This window comes from Oculina patagonica, chromosome 4 (assembly GCF_052425735.1).
Source record: "Oculina patagonica isolate OP01 chromosome 4, crgOcupat, whole genome shotgun sequence".
Taxonomy (NCBI): domain Eukaryota; kingdom Metazoa; phylum Cnidaria; class Anthozoa; order Scleractinia; family Oculinidae; genus Oculina; species Oculina patagonica.
Genome location: NC_135761.1, coordinates 15330751 through 15351752, shown reverse-complemented (window position 1 = coordinate 15351752; position 21002 = coordinate 15330751). Strand labels below are relative to the sequence as shown.

The 21002-nt window shown below is 38.6% G+C and overlaps 3 protein-coding genes across 3 annotated transcripts; 2 read left to right on the top strand and 1 right to left on the bottom strand.

The window, feature by feature from the left end:
• Positions 1-253: 253 nt before the first annotated feature.
• On the bottom strand, positions 254-17949 carry LOC144649605 (deoxynucleoside triphosphate triphosphohydrolase SAMHD1-like). Its single transcript, XM_078509132.1, has 18 exons — positions 17568-17949; positions 16417-16460; positions 16129-16231; positions 15628-15685; positions 15384-15499; positions 14947-15017; positions 14703-14852; positions 12130-12177; positions 11863-11960; positions 10890-11048; positions 10432-10488; positions 6805-6913; positions 6544-6627; positions 5312-5395; positions 3510-3614; positions 2841-2932; positions 1961-2006; positions 254-1488 (listed from the first exon to the last, which is right to left on the bottom strand). Exons 1-18 carry the CDS (start codon positions 17701-17703, stop codon positions 1396-1398), a joined length of 1653 nt encoding a protein of 550 aa, XP_078365258.1. The 5' UTR covers positions 17704-17949; the 3' UTR covers positions 254-1395.
• Positions 7057-9301, top strand: LOC144651609 (uncharacterized). Its single transcript, XM_078511550.1, has 2 exons — positions 7057-7083; positions 7989-9301. The coding sequence occupies exons 1-2, from the start codon at positions 7057-7059 to the stop codon at positions 9111-9113; spliced, it is 1152 nt and encodes a 383-aa protein (XP_078367676.1). The 3' UTR covers positions 9114-9301.
• Positions 17950-18193: 244 nt separating the features above from the next.
• LOC144649604 (riboflavin transporter 2-like) lies at positions 18194-20322 on the top strand. Its single transcript, XM_078509131.1, has 2 exons — positions 18194-19515; positions 20059-20322. The coding sequence occupies exons 1-2, from the start codon at positions 18334-18336 to the stop codon at positions 20242-20244; spliced, it is 1368 nt and encodes a 455-aa protein (XP_078365257.1). The 5' UTR covers positions 18194-18333; the 3' UTR covers positions 20245-20322.
• Positions 20323-21002: the final 680 nt, after the last annotated feature.

Here is a 21002-nt window from a genome sequence, read left to right as displayed (position 1 = left end):
TGCAACTCCTCGGCCAAATGCTCTATGCATGGAGTATTTTACGACTTTGTCTTTTCGGATAGTTTCTTTTTACCAGAAGAAAATATTCTGAGAGTTGTGGACACAACCTTGTGCAAACCTCTCTGATTGCAAGTGGGGAGATTTCCACTGTAAGAAATCTCAAGAGTAAAAGTGTCTCCCACAACTAACGACTGTCTGAGTTGATATCTGTTTATCTTACACATAAAAAAAGTCACTGGAAACCAGGTGCCACGAAAGTATATTTATTGTACTCAATTTGAGTAACAATATACTGGTGATTTTCTTACAAAACTAAAACATTTAAATCTTATACCGATGTCCATTCTATTAAAAAAATAAACATCTTATGCCAAAAAGAAAAAGAGGACCGTGTATTTCTTCCCTCAGATAAAATATTTACGAGTGGAATCACGTAAGCCGATCCTCTATTAAAGTATGAAAAAATTCTTAGAATGAATAAGGAAAATGGAGTTAAATTTACGTTAAAATATATTAATTGCAATTATTAAGATATTCTTACTGTTTTAGACATTAAAAAATCCAGGACATTCTTGAGCCACTGCCCTGCAAATACTGCGGGCCTTAACTACCAGTCACGTGACTGTAAATTTCATTTTTCTTTCAAGTACAAAATTAAACTTTAAATTTGCCAAGAATTGAAGTTCTCGTGTTTGAATCATTAAACGCAATGTTAACAGAAACCGAGTTTTCAAATGTAAATCTAAAACCACTAAAATATATTATCGTCCTTTATGTAAAAACCCGGTAACTGGGCTGGCCTGGTTAGCGCGACAAATGTTTTCTGTTCAAGTTTCAAGCTCGGTTACCGAGATGAAAAAAGGCACGAAATGAGTTTGAGCACGAAATTCAAAAACGAAATCAGTGTTATCGTTCATGCCAATCATAGGCTTGTCAATTTTTGTAGCTTAATCATGTCCGGGCTAGCCTGCCTTGTAATATCAACACATCAAAAGTTTTAGTCAAGATGACTCCGAAACGTCGAGCAGTATTAAATCTTTCTTGGTTCTTCTTATGTATTTGCTGTAGCAAATCCCTGCTGATCAAATGATCAAAAGTTTTACGAAGAAAATAGTAGTAAGGCTAGATATTGGTAGCTAGGCCAGCCTGGTTAACCGGGCTCATATGAAGAGGTCTTTAATTAGGTAATAAATATCAATCACATTGAATTTGAGTTTGCATCATTACTAAAAATAAAAATATGAACCGGCTAACTCCTAGCACCTAATTATAGGAAACATTTAAAAGAGCCCTATTCTGTGTCAGTGCAAACGTTTTCTAAGCCAAATATTGGATAAAAAATCGTCCTGGCTATTGTAAATAAATAAAATGTCCTAAATTCCAAGCTGCGCTCGCTCAATCCTGAAAGCTTAGACGCCTTTCCATATTCCCATGACCACTTTCCTGCGATGACTTCATTGGGGTAAATTCTGCCAGAGCATCCCCTCCCTAGGAACAAACACAATGCAATATCGTTACGGCTTTACTTTTTTTGCACGCTTTGTGGGAGAAGGGGGGGGGGGGTGGAAGCAGGGGGAGGGGGGCAGCAGGAAGAGGGTCACACCGAAAATGACCAAAAATTAATTACTTGGACTTAAAAGTACTTGTTAACTAAAAATATAATTTCAACCTATTGGAGTGTAGGACAACATGTTCGTATCTCACTCGTTCACTGCACTCACCCATGAGATAACGATATGAACACTCGAAGATAAATTTTCATATCTCCGTGCAACCATGTATTATCCTCTATATATACCTTTATAATTTCCTTTTTTTCTTTCTTCCTGTTAGTTTATTGTTTTCTTGTACTGTAAGCTCTAACACCAATAAAGCTTTTTTTGAAAACAAAATCCTCTATATATCTTTAAGTATGGTTACAGTTGAAAAACCGCTTGTCATATTTCTTGAAATACCTTACCTTTGGTGTTGTGCACTGCTGTCCTTGGCACCATCGAAGAAAGCATCTGAAAAAAAAAATCAAATGACAGGGTTGCCACTCATTAGAACATAAAAAATGTCCTGACTTTTCGCTGACCTCAAAACAATTTTCACTGACTGTGCATCAGGAGAATTATCAAAAAAGCCAAATCCACTTTTACATTTGTTTCAGCTTCTTCTGCAGATCATCGATATTCTTCTCTTCAGTTTTGATCTCTTTACGTAGTTTCACGGGATTTTGAATTTCCTGACTTTTCACTGACTTTGACAAGAACTAAGATTTTCCCTGACCTTGAAAATTTTTTGTTTTTCCCTGACTTTTCCCTGACCGTGGCAACCCCGAATGAAGGAACATCATCAAACTAACAGGTGTTTTGTCAAGCCACTTTAGAAATGACTGCGAGAAGTACAACTGGGCATAGAAATGTCTTCAACTTCTTGCCTTTTCTTTAGTGCAAGAGTAGATATGGGTTGTCACGCAATGCTTCCCTGCGTGACGTCCCAAATACTATGTGCATAGGGCATTAACCATCACATGGATCTAACAGATAACTTACTAACAAACATAAGGCAAAAAAGGTAAAATCTGTGTTCGAGCCTAGTGGCCCATCAGGCCAGGGCTTAACCCAGTTTGGGTAGCATCGAGCAGGATGCTAGTCCATCGCAGGGCTACCCCCAGTGGAAAATTTGCCGGTACCCATTTATACACCTGAGGCACAGTATGAGTTACATGTAAGTGTCTTGCCCAAGAACAAAACACAATGACCTTGGCCAGGGCTTAACCTGGACTGCTCGATCTTAAGTCCAGTGCGCTAACCATAAGGCCACTGCATCTACCAAAACAGAGATTAGGCACTTACCTTTTAGCTTTCTCTAGACTTTCAGGATCATTCTTGCGAAAGTAAACACGAATATGCTGCTCTGCAAAACTCTCAGGTAGCATCTTACTGACCTAATGGGTCAAAGGATAACAGTGAATCACTCAGTAAGCGGTTATCCCGAGAGAATAATTATGGCGTTCGGCATGAAGCAAGTCTGATGGAAAGCCTTTTCTCCTTCCATCAACAACTACAGTCAGCCATCAAAAAATTCTCAGCAATCTTAACAGCTTCCCATGTTGTTCTGGACCAAACAAGTGCTGTACTATTGAATTCAAAGCGAACAAATCCTTTAAACGGTTCCTTTTTCTTTTCATTTTACCATAATAAATAATTTTATTCGGGCAAACAAAAAGGCGCACAAAATATGCCACGTTATTACACTGTAGAACAAAAATATGGACAGACAAACTTACAGAATAAGGACCCAAACTACTGGTAAGTGGAAAAATAAGTGGAACAAAAAATCCCTTATTTGATGGTTTAACATAATACGAGTGGACATTTTGCTCAACTCGCAAAATATCTGCGAGTATTATACTTTTTAACCATTGAATAAGTAATGAGGTGTATGTGCAGGTGTATATGCATTCTGTGCCATTTACCATTCAAGAATGAATAACAACGTAACAGTACAATGACAGTACATACCTCCTCCTTTCTTTTAACCATGGGTTTGTCTGGATCGTTCTTTGCATAAAATCGTACTTCATCAATTGGATTCCTATCTTTCATTCCATAGTTAAATGGTACAATCTAATAAAACAGATACAACATAGTACATGTAGCACCAACTTTTTTTTAGATAACTTTTGGGGAAGAGGGGGATCAATTTTGACTATGGGGGGGGGGGGGTATAAAATTAATGACAAAGAAGAGGGATCATTATGCATTACAGCGACTATCTATTAAACTACAACCAGGGTTTTCATTAAGAATTGTAATAGCAGGAGAATAGTGTAAAGTAACTGGAGAAGGTTCCGCATCTTAATAAAAAATAGGTACAGGCCTTTGAAATTTAGCCGGAGAATTCTACGTTGTAGCGGGAGAATTCTCCAATCCCCGTTGCCTAATGAACACCCTGTACAATCCCATCCCCCTTCCCCGACCCACCTCCCCCTCCCTTATCAGTCATCAAATAAAAAATTCTCAACTTATTTTTGACTTGGAAAAGAAGGGGGGTGGGTCAGTCTTTTATGGAAGGGCAAGGAAAAGTGAAAGGTCAGAGCTTTTACAGAACACCAGGCAAAAAATTTTCATACAATGTATTAAGAGGTTAGAGCAGTTTTCAATTCAGTGATGTACATGTAAAACCTAAACCAAAGTAATCACTAACAGGGCTCGACACTAACTTTTTACAAAACTTTCCACTTTGGAAAGTAGACTTCAAATTTTACTTTCCATCTCAAAATTTTACTATTCAAAATGGACGACGGTTTTATAGTCGCTAACCACATTAAATTAAAAAATCTTACTATGTGTCTTATGGTTTTGTTTTAGTCATAAAAATTTGGACGTCTCATCCTTGTTCCACTAGCCCACAAAACTGCAGTCCAGGTTGAGGGTCAAACAACACTAGGCCCTTCAATACGAATTCTCATGAGACTGTCTAATACTTCAACTGACAAGCATGATCTCCAGTCTTACTTTATTTCCCCATAACTGAAAAACCTCGCTCACAACAACATGCTGTTGACAGCGGTAGAATCAGAAGTGCTTTTGCCGGTTTGTCCTTCATCAACTTTTTCTTTTTCTCCATCATCACCACTAGGTCAAGGAAAACCGAACCAAAATAGATTCATTTCCCTGGGTAGATTTCTTTGCATCACAAACGTGTCAGAAGAGGAATCCAAAATGGCGCACAATATTGCACCATACACGTGTGCTTATAGTACCCACATCTCCTGAGGAGTTCTCTTGATTCAATATGACGGAAAATGCGAGAATCAAGAATAGCGTGTCAAGTAGCGTAAATTTGTCTTTTTAAGACGAGTAAATTTGTCTTTTTAAGACGACACATTTTTTTTTAAATATAAAATTTGCTTTCCAGTAAAGCCTGAAATTTACTTTCCAGATCGGGTAAGCATTTTGATTCATTTTGGTTTTTTTACTTTCCAAGAAGAAAATTTACTTTCCAGTGGAAATCGGGAAAGTGTTAGTGTCGAGCCCTGACTAAGGCCAATCACAAACAACAGAGACAACCCAGTGGACCAGTCAAAACTCTAATCCAAAAATTCATGTTGCTGGCACAAAGAGCAGGAAAACGTGCACAAGCGAATTTTACTTCTGATTGGCTGAGAAGGTGGCACCAGAATCCTAAACCAATCACTAAGAGTTGTAATGCAAAACCAATGCAAATGCGAATAACTTTTGGCGTTTAAGTGAAAACAGCTTTAGGTCACAAGTAATACAAGGGGTTTCCGAACTTTTTGGTTAACTAAGATGCTACTTACGTCAATTATAAAATCTTCTGGCTCAACGGAGGGCCCTCCTTCAATACAACCTGCCATATCAGTCTGTATGTCCGGAACCTCCTCCTGTTTTAAATAAATGCATCAGTGCTTTTTTTTCTGATTAAGGTCTCTTGGCACAAAGGAAATAAATAATTTAGAGCTGCCATTTTGAAAGTACGGCAAACATGCGACTCAGAGTTTTCCTGCAGACTTTTCAGTACAGTCACAAGTATTTTGTCAGGTCTTCTGTTTAAAGATTTTGAATTATCAGAACCACCACAACTTGACTGAATTTTTTTTGACATGATTATTCCTATGCAAATAATATTTTGTGCCCCAAGGGTAGGAGATGGGTAGGTAAGGGTAATATTTAAACTCTTCCTGGATAGGAAAGACAGTTTAACACCAAGTCTCTCATTTTTCAGGGTAAGTCGAGAGGGCCAGCACACGAGCAAGCGAGATGTGGTGTGTGAGAACATTTTTTCTTGCCTTAGTACGTGTCCTTATATGAAGTAATTATTTCTCTGGCAGGCTCTTGTGCTTGTCCACTCTATTAACCCCAATAAAAATGAGGGACTTCACATAATCTAATTATTAAGAAATAATGTAAAATTGTCTTTGCTTTTTAGTTTCACCAGTCAACTTTTTACTTCCTGTAGTTTGTATAGTGTGATCACCGAGGTGAGAGAAGTTCTGAAAAAATTATGTTGGTGACTGACGTTTTGACAACCTGAGCGGAAGTGTTGTCAATCAATGATGCTATAAGTTCGCTCAATGAATGATCACCCTATACAAACTACTGATAACGCTGGGTTCAAACCATTATTTTACTATGTTATTACCTCCTGTTTCATCTGTGGCGGACCTAACAACGAATTTCAATCATCGCTTTCTCCAAAAAAAGCGGACAGCGAGCCTCTACTCCGAAAATAACGACATAACCACACAAAAGCTACAATATAAGCCAAACTGCGAGAATTTTTTTTTTGTGCTTCAGCCATATGTACCACCTTAAAAACAAACCCAAGATGTACCATAATCTGTAATGACCGTGAAAATGTGAAATGGAACACCTTAAGCGCTAAAACACTATATCAGATCCTCCAGCAATCATCTCTGTAGTTGTCACATAGAAAGCCCCCCTCCCCCACCAAGACTTTTGCGTTTATTTAGTTCATCGTTATTCTAGATTGTACACGGATTGTATGTATTTATCTTTCTGTTAACATTACCTCATCTCGTAGTTTCCTCGAAAGTGTTTGCCCTATACATTTGTACAGGTCTCGCTTTTCTATCCGTAATAAAATGTTACGTGCCTTGAAAAGAAAACAAATACAAATGAATGTAGTCGTAAGCCTGACTTATTACAAAGCAAGCCAATGTTTTTTAACTGATTCAGACAGCTCAAAATTTCACTTCCCCTTACTGATGGTTTTACACTTTACTGTAATGTTAGCTACACACACAGGGTGCTGGTTACCATGGTTACTCACTTCTTCCAGGGCGGGGTCTGTCGAGTGAAGTATTCTGTAATACACTTGATCATTAAGCTGGGTGTAGGCCTCCATGTCGTCTATTGATTCAGAAATGGACAGCATTTTCCTACCATAAAACACAAAAACATTGAAAGAACGTAATGCATACATGTACAGTGTGTTCCCTAGTTTTCAGCACAGCAGGTAAGAAAACTTTTTAAACCGGTAAAGAAATTCCGGTAAATCCCAGCCATTTTCTAGTTAACCTACATGGGGCAGAATGTTGTCCAAATGCTGGTCGAATTTTATTTCATGACAACTTTATTCTGGCCTTACAGACCTTTTTCGCCTGCTATATAGCCTAAGAAGAATTGCATAAAATTACCCTCCGTTGTTTTAAGGGAATACATTTGCTGCCGCTTACATGATGTACTACTTGAAGAATTGACGGTCCTGTCTCGTCTTTGCTACGAATCGCTGCAGCTCTTTTTTTCTTTGCTTCGAATACTCAGCAGTCACAACGGCGTTGTTGAAAAGTTGTATTCTGAATGCTAACCTGTCGTCTGGATTTCGCTTTAAATACTTACGAAGAATTTGACAACGAAAGCTGCCTTTGTCTTCACCACGCGTCAGCTACGGTCAACTAAGCAACTAACAACTATTTTCTGCATTTTGCATGTTTTTGAAAACTGAACTATTATATGTAAGTAATATCTAAAAATATTGAAGATCCGATACCAGGATTCATTGTAAGAAGATAAAAAGCGTTCTCTGGTAAAATATTTTAAAAAATTATGAGCTTTCGACAACCAGACTGCTGTCTTCGACGGATAAAAATGAAGTGATAAAATGGACCTAAAAATTTGAATATGACTAGCGAATCGCATAAATTAAAAAGTTAAAAATATGTGTAAAAGAATGTTAAAAGGAATGCTAAAAGTGTATAAATTACTGTTTGTTTAAAAGAATGTTATATTGTCCTGGCAGAGGGCACGAATTGTTGTCGGCCTCGACCGTTTTTGCCGTGTGCCACGATTCAAGTGTCTTTCTAATGCGATTGTTGCCCTTGTCAATTATCTCCGCGTTTTCAAAGTCGATGGCGTGATCAAGAGTCCAGGCATGTTTTGCTACATTGGAGCCTTTAGCGCATTGTTTAGTATTCCTGATATGTTCTTTTCGCCGTGTGCTAAATTGTTGGACAGCACAAAGTATACATAATTTGTTTATTAAACTTTGTGCTGTCCAACAATTATTTCATTTACAACGACACCATCTACAAACAAATCCACGGCTGTGCCATGGGTAGTCCTGTGAGCCCCGTAGTAGCCAACTTATGTATGGAGGAAATTGAAGAAACAGCAATCAATTCAACCCCTGTTCCACCCAAAATCTGGAAACGCTATGTTGACGACAGTTTTTGTGTCATCAAGAAGAATGCTGTTGCTTCCTTCCATGATTCCCTGAACTCTATCGACCCGCATATTTCCTTCACCATTGAACACGAATCTAATGGCCAGTTGTCATTCCTCGACACTCTTATTTCTCGCGACAATAATAAGCTCAACATTGATGTCTATCGGAAGCCCACACACACGGATAGATACCTTGACTTCAACTCACATCATGACAGAGAGCACAAAATTAGCACTGCAGCGACACTTTTGCATAGAGCTCTAAAACTACCAAACTCGGAATCTGGAAAAGCCCATGAAATTGATCGCATTAGCATCGCGTTACAATCTAATGGCTACCCACCAAAAGTCACAGCTGATATCATAAGAAAGAAATCTTCGAACCCCCCAACACCTTCACCTGAAGAATTGGTTGGGATGTTCTTCAGTTGGGCTGATCCAATGAATAGCCAGAGTTTCGCGGTCCTTCCTTACATCAAAGGCATTACCGAACCTCTTACAAGAATTCTCAAAAGTCACGATATCCGAGTAACCAACAAACCAATCAAGACACTACAACAAGAGTTCCCTGTTCCCAAGTTTCGACCTCGGGTCGACGACCAGTGCAATGTTGTTTACAAAATCCCTTGTGCGTCTTGTCCCTGGAGTTACATCGGCGAGACAAAAAGATCGTTTAGCACACGGCGAAAAGAACATATCAGGAATACTAAACAATGCGCTAAAGGCTCCAATGTAGCAAAACATGCCTGGACTCTTGATCACGCCATCGACTTTGAAAACGCGGAGATAATTGACAAGGGCAACAATCGCATTAGAAAGACACTTGAATCGTGGCACACGGCAAAAACGGTCGAGGCCGACAACAATTCGTGCCCTCTGCCAGGACAATATAACATTCTTTTAAACAAACAGTAATTTATACACTTTTAGCATTCCTTTTAACATTCTTTTACACATATTTTTAACTTTTTAATTTATGCGATTCGCTAGTCATATTCAAATTTTTAGGTCCATTTTATCACTTCATTTTTATCCGTCGAAGACAGCAGTCTGGCTGTCGAAAGCTCATAATTTTTTAAAATATTTTACCAGAGAACGCTTTTTATCTTCTTAAGTAATATCTCTCACTTCTGAAATTATTTTTACCTCTTTGCCTTTGTGATTGTTTTCATTTTCAACGGACAAAGTGAAAGGACAGCAAGGATTGCTCCCGCCTTATTGTGGAATCGATCGTGGAAACTGTGCAACAATAGATGTGCACTTGCCGAGAAGTGAGAAAGACCAGCAAAACTTGCTCTTTCTTCGATAGGTATCAGCCCTCAGTCATCAGAGATTCAGAAAGTGAAGGGAAATAAAGATTGTTGAATACTAGCACAAGTTCGTAAATGAATATTGCATTTGTCACTGTTTATTTTCAATCTGTTATTTTATATTTTCGATCATGACTACGAAGGTGAAACGAGTGGCGTTACTTTGTTATTTACCTGTTGAATTTTCAAGACTTCTAAGCGGTTCTAGGCGGTAAAGAGTCGTGTTACAAGCGGTAAATTTTACCGGTTACCGCCTGATAAGGAGAACACTGCATGTACCTAGTAAATTCCAGGGTAAAAATCAATTGTTTTTAAAGGCCAAAAAAGAACTTTTTATAAGGAATAAACCTCCTGATAAGTTCTTATATTCAGTCCATTTCTCTCACATGCAGTGGCGTTCTGTAAATTTGTACTGATAAAGTGGATTGGGGAATAAAGGGAAGCCACAAGCAATGTGGCCCACACTGCTGGAGCTTATCCCAGTTTCCGTAGCATTAAGTAGCTAGGAATATTCCTACAATGTACTTCCCCCTGAATGGGGTGCAAGTCCATCCCAGGGTACACCCCCAGCATTATGTTGCCGGTACCCATTTATACACCTGGGTGGAGAGAGGCACTATGAGAGTAAAGTGTCTTGCCTAAGAACACAGCACAGTGACCCTGGTCGGGGCTCGAGCATGGACCGCTCAACTCGGAGTCTGGCGCACTAACCATTAGTAAGATCTGGGAATGGATTGTGAAAATTCTGTTTGGCTGATCATGTTTAATGAGGAAAATTAAATGATTGTCCATTTTGCAATATTTTGCAATCCGGGTGGGAATAATGATTTAATGTCTAAATGTAGATTTAACTAAGCTGTTATATTTTCAAAAGTGAAAAACATAAAGGCTTCAATTTACTCCAAACATCATTATGAACTCACCCGTTTGATCCTCTAAGCTTCACTTTCCTATCAGCCTTTAGTAAAGCTTCTGTGATCCTGCAATCAGGAAAAACAGGACTTGTCTAAGAAGGCAGAACATGGGGGTGGACCTAGAAAATTAAATAAAGAGAGGGGGGGGGGCAAAGATTTCAGCAAGGCACCAACCTTGCCCCATACCCACATCAAACTCTTGGAGGATGTATGGTCACATTATATAAACTCCAGGGAAAAAGGGGGTGTGGCCCCATCTTTTCCTTATATTAAAATCAAAAATCTGATGTCCCAAAAATTTGGTATAATAAGCAACAAGAAAGCTACTCACCTGAGCGACTTCATATTCAATTTTTTACAGTTACAGTGGTCATTTTTACACCACCTCTTTTGATAAATGATAATTAGAACTTCTGAGATAATAATGTGCAATTTTTTAGTGGCTTAATGCGTAATATGTTACTTACATTCTTTCAATTATATTTGACGTTTTATGTTGATAAGCTCTTCTAAATAAACTGTTTCGTGTGTGAAACATATCATAGATGTTGCCAGCTTCTTTATCTCGTACACAGATTTGAAGTTTTCCTTTGACATTGATTACTCTTGAAAATTTCATGTAACGCCTGAGAAAAAGAGAGACATAATTATTATTATTACAGTGACATGAAACAGAGTTCCATTGGTTAAAGTTGACACAGGGTTTTACTCAGGACTAAAAAATAACAGTTCTGCAAAAAAAATTTAAGGTGATGGATGGAGAAAATGCTGAGCACATCTTTCTGCCTCTTTCTTTTCTCCCTTCTTCCCTTCATCTATGTTTACATGTATGTACATATTTCAGGTCAGAATGATTTCCCACTAGTTTGATTTGTATTTTCCTTTGTCACTATAATCCTTAAGTAATGAAAATACAAATCAAACCAGCTTGAGATTACTTTGACCTGAAATTTATTTAATCGACAAGTATCTATTAACCAACAGCAATGAAAGCCAATTGATATTTAAGAAATAGAAAATGGCACACATAGTCATGTTACCATACCAGTAACCTGATAAAAACAGGAGACAGTCTTGGAGATATGGAAAGTTCAGTTCAAGCTGGGGTTTTCATGTAGTTTTGAATTTTTCTAAACTTTCTTTAGTGATCATCAGACTAGAGTGTACAATGAACATGTATGTAGACAGAAGCAGCCATTCAATTCTATTTCTGTGACAAAATAAAAAGCAAACTTAATGTAAAGTGCGATAGTGTGGTATGTCACAGCAGTGCTTATACAACTTGATGCAAAACAACTACACAATCCCTTAATTTTGCACTTGAAAATTCAAATTAATTACCAGTGAGTACATGTTGTACAGCTTTGCTTGAATGATCACAAACGGATCGATGATGAAAACAAAAATTAAGTCACTCTGTACTTTGAATGTCTAACATACTTGTGATCAAAACTGTTGCTGATTCCAAGACAATGGCAGTCACGTGCAAAGTAGTCAAACTTGTCCACATCTATTCCTGTTCTCTTGTTTGCCACAATCTGGAAAACACAACTTAAATTTAAAAATAAATTCCCCTGAAGCAGATGATCGAATTAGTTCTGTCAGGATCCCAAGCCACACTTTGCTTTGTTAGAAGATGTTGTCCTTAATCAAGGAAGTAATTGAAGTACAAACAAAACAAAACTGAACATGAACTGCTGTGTTCACCTCATACAAGTAGCTTTTCTCTGGTCCTCTTCCTTTATAAGGCCAGTCCTGCAAGACAATGTCATGAGGAAAGAAATAAGAAATATATTAATCACTCAATAATCTAATGATTATTTATTACTTAATGATAAGGTTTTAATATCTTTGCTAACCTGTAGCCTGAGGCTTGTGAAATACAATGTAGGAATACATGAAGGGCATTTTTGCATTATTGGATTAAACTGCACCTACAGTACCGCCCGAAACTACTTACCCATTAGCACGCGGTGAAACCTCGTCCTCGCCGCGGTTGTGCCGCGAATCCACCGCGGTGCCGCGGAAAGCTCAACCTCGTCTTGGACGAACGTGACCGAACGCCGCGGCAAGCAAGACGCATTATACCGCGGTGAAGAAACAATAGTTACTGATAGGGAATGTCAAGCCATTGTTTTCGGTTTAATTCCCTCAAGTCGTGAAAAGTAATTCATTCAAGTTTAACAATCCTTCGACGGAACTACTTCTCAACTACGGATACAGTACCGCTCAGACCAAAACTTTATCTTGCAAAAAGTGATAAAATGTTCATAGAAACTTCGATAAAAGACCTTTTCTTCTACTAACTATGTTCATATTGATAGTTTCAGTGTAGTTTGACCGTTTTAATCACCGATTTACGCCAAATAGAACCAGAGAAATTATTCCGATAATCGCCGTGACGCTAAAATGTTTACAATCGACAATCAGCAGACAAGCCGCCGGCGCTCGCCAGAGCGAAACTTGAACTTGCAAAAATGTTCACGACTTCACAGAACATAAATTCTACCTACAGAAATCATTTCGCCGTTTAAATCATCAAATAACGCCGGACAGAACTAGAGATATCATTATTTTCGCTACTTAACTTGCCGTGACTCTACAAAACCCGGGTACATAACAATAGACATTTCAGCAAACGAGACTCGCCGGCGAGTGCTAAACACAGAATCTGTATCGTGCAAAAAAGTTAATAAATGTCCAAAACGCATCATAAAAACTTTCATAGAACATCGTTTCTCTCTATAGAGATCATTTCACCGTTTAAATTACCGATTTACGCCGAATAAAACCGGAGTTATCATTTTATAACTACGCCGTGACGCTACCGACAATATTATCGACAATAGACAATCAGTTAGCAACCAAGTCTCGGAGCGTGCCGAAAGAATCTAGGCTGAGAAATCTTGTTTTAATACGTGAACGAAAGTTCTCGTTTATTTGCTTCGAAGGTAAAGAATAACCCGAGGAGAAGCGTTCCTAAGCGGTGTAGCCTGCGTTGTAGACGAACTAAGCGGTGTCGAAAGGAAAATTCACTTCTCCGATGCACGGGTCAAATTTCAAGAGAAATTTGCATAACTTTTTGACAGCCGACTACATGTCAACATTCTAAACGCACGCTCCAGATCCTGTTCAGAGTTTGTTTACTAAGAGCTGTGAAAAGTAACTGTGTTATAGCAAGAATATGGACAGAAAGTTTCGTTGAGTCCAAACTGAAAGTACAATGGAAAGAAGCCCGAGGAAATCAAAGAAGGCGAACGAATATTTTACGTCGCGCGTCGCTTCCGAACCGGCAGCACGTGCCGCCGTGTTGTGTGAAAATTATAGCGAAGAAAAAAAGTGCTCGCACTGAACCACAAAGAAACTATTTATTAAAATATTGCTTAAAGACGATGCAACTCATTCATGACAAGTTCCAAGATCAGTCTACACGTGCAATGGACAGTCTTTGATCCGACACATGTTATGTATGACATGAACACGAAACATTTGTTTACTAGTGGCGATGCAGCTCTAACATTATTCTAAAAGATGTTTTGCTCATTTAAACGTTTAAAGAACTCAAAAGTAACGTTCCGGCTACATGTATTTGCATTTCTGCTTTGAAGTGGTGGTTTCTTTGAATTTGAGAGATGTGCGATATATCATCGGAGCGTGAAAGCGTGAAATCTTGCCTGTTGTTCTTAATGAACTCTAAACAAAAGGTAAATAAGCCTATTCAACTCAACCGCGTCTTACCGATTACCGCGGTATTGCTTACCGCAAAAAACCCCGGTAAAACCGGCGATTTTTCGCGGCACGCCGCGTCTATGCCGAGGCGAGAACGCAGTATCAATCTGCAGTTTGACCGAGGTATAACCGCGGCAAATGGGTAAGTAGTTTCGGGCGGTACTGTACATTGTAGCCTGCAATGGAAGCTGATGTGGGGGAAGCATTTCAAATGCAAATGACATACAGCTGTACATCTAAAACTGTTTTTTGCAGTTCCTGTAGTTCATATTGGTGTGTTTGTTACATTAGAGAAAAAATGCTGATTTAGGTGTTACAGACTGCACAATACATTCTAAGCAATCTGTGTTATTTGCATTACTAAAAATATTCACTGGAGGATGTACATTAGGAGGCAAATTACAGCTGATACAAGAAAACAGAATTATAGCATTTCATTAAATTTTGTTTATTTTGTGTCTGTTACTGATTGTAATTGCATCATGTCATTCCCAACACACACTTTAAATACCTTTACTTGCCATGACACTCATACAGTCATGCACATGTACCTTTGCACTATTGGCCTCCAATGCAGTTCCAGCGATAAGTTCCTTAATGAAGGTCACATCTTTGTCAGTTAAGTTATACTTTGCAAAAAATGGTAACAAGTTATTTGCTTCCATCATGTGATCAAACATATTAACTGAGGCATCTTCATGCTGCGTAGAGAATAAAACCAATAATAATCAGTAACTTTATTATGGTATTAATTGACAAAACAGCTTTATTATAGACACTGCAAGATGTGCTCACCTTCCAGTCACTATCTGGTCTGGCAGCTGGTATAAACAGTGCATCAAACATGTGTGAGAAAGGCCCATGACCTAAATTAACACAGAAAGAACAGTCACTTACACAATGATCTACCAGCACATCTAGCCACAGAACAGAGTCAACCTTATCTCCTTACATTTTTCATAATTCAAGCATTTGAGTTGCAAAAGATTAATCAGAAGGATCTTTATATAGTGCATTCAGTTAAACACAGTGTCTGACATTTGCAGCCTGCAGACTAAAAGTGAATATTGTGTTACCATTACCATTATTGAGCTCTAGCTAGCCGTAAACTGGCTAACCTTAGCATTTTCAGGATAGCCAGAGTGTTATTCAGGCTAACCCGAGTGGAAGTCTATAGTTAACATCATAATGGTGGAATATAGTTCACAGATCTTTTCAGCAATCTTCAGTACCTAGGTCATGACAGAGTCCGGCTATCTTCACGCACAGCGTATCTTCGTTTGTAATTCCCAGTTCCGGTTGTCTTTTTTGCAAGCTCTTCACAAGTCTTCCCGCCAGGTAACAGGTCCTAAATTAATGTCAAAAACAAATGACTAAATAAATACAATGTAAACAATAAACAAGTATTTCTCAACAAGTATGTTACAACAGAAATAGATTAACAATAATTTGGGGCACTTTAGAAAACTGACTTACCCAATGCAATGCTCGAACCGGTTGTGTGAAGCACCTGGGAAAACATGGTAACATCCCCCTGTATATTCCAGAAACAAAAAAATGCAGTGTAACTACACAAGTGTACACTTAAATAAGACTAAACAAGCATTTATTTCAAAGCAGTTTATGATTTTCTAAATCATCACAAAACACATTGGTGTAACAAACAAGTTTGTGGAACAATTTATTGATAATTATGTAGAGTTATTTAATGACATAAACAGCTAACACTCCAATAAGTGCACACCCTTGGGACTAGAACTTGTAAGTGTCTACTTATTATTATTATTCAACAAATGCGCATGTTGCCCATATATTGTTTTGTTTTTCTTTACAACTGTATATGCATGTAGTAAGTACACATACATCGGCACATTCTAGCATCGCATGTTAACTGCTCCAAAATGATCTCTATTCCTTGGTGTACACATGTTCAATGCAATCATTATACATGTACACATGTAACAAAACAGCACTCACCAAGTTGTTTGATATTCCTAAGTCGTTGAAACTGTGGTGTATCAATGATTTTCACACAGAGAGGATGTACTTCAATATGGCCATGGATACTGTCATTAAAAACCTGTCAGAAATAAATATCAATCATAAACTTATTGACAAAAATTTTACTTTCACGGTGAATGAAATTATTTGACAGTGACAGAGAACAATAAATGAGTGTGAAGTGAACAATCAAACAGACATTTCATTATTTGTGTATCTATTAGATTTTCAGCTATAGATTAATTTCATGAAAATTAATTGAACCTTGTGAGATCTGTCTTCTGTATTCGTCATCAGGTTGGCTGCACCTTCAAAACAAATATGTTCACACAAAATGAAATTACAGTGCAACATTCTAATGGACAAGGTGCAATGTGACTGTTGCCTCAAAAAATTAGTTGTCAAATGACAAATTTTCTAGGAGTGAATTTCAAGATGCAAGGGTGGACACAGGAGGGTCTGTCAACTCACTTTTGAGCGGTACTGTAGAGCTAATTTCCGGTAATTTCTTTTTCTTTCACTGTTCCTTGAGTTCTGAGTGCAGTACTGAAGTGTAGAAAGGTCCTCCAAAGTGCGACTATTGCTTTCCTTGGTATATATACCTGGCTGAGTCACACACAAGATGGTGTCAGTCAACAAAATCGACCTCTTTGGGTTTCACAGCGTACTTATAATTTAGCCCAAGTGACAATAATCTTGACAATATCTTCATGCCCCTCGGCCAGAGAGGGTGATTTTGTCAACCTGACACCATCTTGTTTGTGGTTTATAACTTTAACCAGATACGCACACGAAGTAAAACAATGTTTTCGAGGATTTTTTCTACACTTCAGTGCAGCTCTTGGAAGTTGAGGAATAACAAAAGGAAAAAGAAATCACCATTGCATGTCATAAAACTGTTTCTACGGCTAAAATACTCATGTATGAGCTCTGCTGTTCCTATTTTGATCGTTCTTTTTTGTGAGATCTGCTTGGTGATTCTCTCATGCAACAGTTTGTTTGCTGCTGAGGGAATTGAGATTCGACTGCAAACTAGCCAGCTGTCTTTGATGTTCGACAACAAAACATTCAAAGATTTTCATAGCAGCAGCATCTCATGATTTACCTGACATACGTTACAATCCTTGTTAACTATGTTTCCATACTGTGCTTTATTAAATATATCTCATCGTTCTCGAATTTTTTACTACCCCGGCTATTTCGAAACCCCCGCTCTTTCGAACTTTTTATCGTTTCCCCTGGGACTTCGAAATAGCGTGGTTCGACTGCACAAGTTGTGAAAGGTTTCAGTAAAAATGTCATCCTCGTATGAAGACCTGTGGCAGTTTGTCGTGTTGTAAGACATGTCCGTTTTCAGCTGTAGCAGATGTTCCAGCTGTATTAAGAACATAAATATCACACACCCATGTGCTTACCCATTTCACTCAGGTCGTTCCACGATTCGACGCCGTCGCCATTTTCTTCTCTTGTTCGCTTTGGGCTCGGCGTTCTCAGAGCCCGAGCATCTGGCGGCGTAACGATTCCAACTTTGCGTTTCCGTCCTTGTGACATTGTAAGTTTGGTATAGTGACAAGTGACAACACAACGGTGAGGAGAAGGTAGGAACGGTTGCGAGAAGCTTCAGGAAGTTGGTCTTCTGTGTTCTTTCGATTTCGATGATGCTTTGCAGCTCGCGCTCTTTTTCGTGTTCTTTGTATAAAGTGACTACCTCTTCTTCGTTTAACCGCTGGTTCAATCTCGACTTAGTGCTGACCAAAAGAAAGGCGGGCTCAGGGGACGAGATTGGCTCATTTTGCGCAGGGGTAGGGAGGTTGGATGAAGACCTGTTCTATGTAGTTTACATTGATTCACTGTAATTATATTATCGTTGGGAAAACAACTCATTTGATTCGAAATCTCTTTTAAATCTTGCAGTTTATTGAAGTTCATCCTCTCAACGGAGCGACGCTTGCACTGGTAATCTGCTGGTGTCAGGGTCACCCCCACCCCCGACCCATCAGATTTCCTGTTGCATTACATTTGCGGGATCGCACGCCAGCAATTTTTGATCACACAATCTGTTCAGTCAGCTGTACTGTGAACACGTAAAGGTGTGTTTGCCTAGAGCGTGACACAGCTTTTTATGCGGAAAAACAAGAGCGAAAGAAATTTGGAATCGAAACTGATTTACAAGTTGTCGACATGGCTTTGGAAAGCTTGAAGAAGCGCGTCAAGAATGCTTTTTCCAGTATCTCCGTTATCACCTACGCTCTCGTTGTAATTTTCGGCACGGGTTCATGGATCGCCGTCAATGGACTCTGGGTCGAGTTGCCCATAATAGTACAAGAAATCCCTGAAAGTTGGTCTCTACCGTCCTACCTCACAGTTATAATTCAACTGGCAAACATAGGGCCGTTAGCTTTCACTTTGGGTAATAAATTCTTTCCACGTGTCGTTCGTGAGGTGCCGGTAATTTACATCAGTCTTCTCATTGGCGCCGCAGCGTGCACTCTGTTGGTATTTTTCTGGAAAGAAACGAGCTACATCGCAGGAGTGGAAAGAAGCACTGCACTTTTGGTGTTGTGTTTCTTTCTTTCCATGGTAGATTGTACTTCTTCTGTTACATTTCTACCATACATGGCCATCTTCAGAGAAGTGTACATGAGCCCTTTCTTCGGTGGCGAAGGATTAAGTGGCCTTTTGCCTAGCCTTGTGGCCTTAGGGCAGGGTGTAGGAGGCGGGGGATCAAATACGTCCTGTGTGAACCCTACACAGGCTCCTGTGAACGCTACTAATGTAACCTCGACGAATGGTACCAACACCGGTAGCTGGGGACCTGGACCAAAGTTCCCTGCTGAAGTGTTCTTTTGGTTTCTGACTGGAATGATGGTAGCTTCTGGCTTGGCCTTCTTTGGGCTGAATTACCTCCCTGTGGCAAAAAGACAGCAAGTTAGTAAAAACTATGACGGCAGTGATCAAGGAGCCCAGTCGGGCGAACAAGCGATAGAACTTGTCTCTGAGGAAGAAAGGCAGAATGCCCAAGACAACGATGATCATGTTGTTGAAAATTTGTTCAAAAGCAGTACAGTCCTTCTTTTCTTGATTTTAGCCTTAGTCAGTGGCTTGAGTAACGGAGTGATTCCAGCAATCCAATCATATGCCTGTATACCATACAGTTATTACATTTATCATCTGACGCTCACGCTGTCTAACATTGCCAATCCAGTCATGTGCTTTGTGTTTCCGTTTATCCGTACCAAGTCAACAGTGGTCATAGCAGTGCTGAGTTGTGTGTATTTTGGTATGTGTACATACATCATAATTATTGCATCACAGAGTCCTGATGTGCTGTTACGATGTGAAGATTCTGGTGCTGCTTTGATTGTAAGTAAATTATATTACACTTATTACAGTCAGAGTTGCCACAGGTCAGGGAATGGTCAGGGAAAAATAAAATTCTTCAAGTTTAGGGAAAAGTCAGGGAATTTTATTTTGAGTCACGGAAAACTGACATATTGAAGAAAAGTCAGGCAAAATTGAAATAATGTCACCGCTGATGTTATACCAGGTAAAAATTAATATTGATCTCTTGCATGAATTGTTCACATGTGAATGCCAGGAATTTGTGAAATTGGATAGTTTTTGAAGCCCTTTCCTTGACTAGTTCCCAATTATAGCAAAAAGAAATTCCACCAGTTTTAAATCTTAGCTACTTTCCTAAATTGTGAAAGTTTAAGGTTGAAGCCCATGCATCATGATTATTTTTTGGGGAAAAGAGTGGTGGGGAGATGATTAGAAGTGACAAAAAACCACATAATTAACAAATTAGTAATTGATTATTATAGAATTACATTTTGCATGTCATAAAAACACCCTGAAATAATTGTTTTATCTTCACACAAAATAATTATTCTCTTCCTTAAATAGGTTTTGATCAGTGTCAGTGCTGTTGCTGTGGTAACATACGTCAAAGTTGCAATTGGAGGAATAATGCGCGAGAAGGGTCGAAAGCATCTCCTGTGGTATGGTGTTAGTGTTCAAGTTGGGTCTTGTACAGGTGCTCTGGCCATCTTTGCCCCAGTCAATGTCTACCACTACTTCAAACAAGGTTGACAGTCTTCCATTTAGAGGATTTAGTTCACCTGAATTAAGTTTTATTCTAAATGAAGCAAAATATCGTTAAAAAGATATACTGTTATTGTTTTTAGACATACTACTTTAGCTCACATGTACCCCAGAAATAAAAGAAATTAGGTAGTCACAGGAAGAAAACTTAAATATTTTAACTAGGGAAGGTATAAGGAAAGAACTTTCAATTTTTCAAGGCAAAACTGGATTATTTTTCTTGAGCGTACAGTCCACAAACCTCCTTTTTTTCGATTCCTAGACCTCAAATTGCTTTTGTGTTCTCCTAAAAACCGAGACCCCATAATTTCTTGACCAAACTGACAATCAAAGGTGGCTTTAAATGCTAAACTGCCAGAGTGTAATAGTCACACTTCCTTGCCGAGAGAAAAATAATAATAATAGAAATTCATTTCTGGAGGTTTGATTATAGTTCAAGGCTTCTTATTACTCTTTTTAGTATTCTCAAGGTGTTGAAAAAAAAAAGGAAGTGGTTGTTGCAAATATCATCTGGAATACTTGTGAAACTTTTATAATGTATGTTTTTGACACTACATGTAAGTCATTCAGTGTATATTAATCCAATCACTAGGTTTTCACATGTAACTGCAAGCTTGTGCTTCATCAAAAGGGTAAAAGTTTAAAACGAGGATTGAAATTTTAAAAATTAATTTCCTTTGCACAAGTGAGTACTCCTACATGTACTATAGGTCTGTTTTGTGTATAACTCAAAATGTACGAAACGT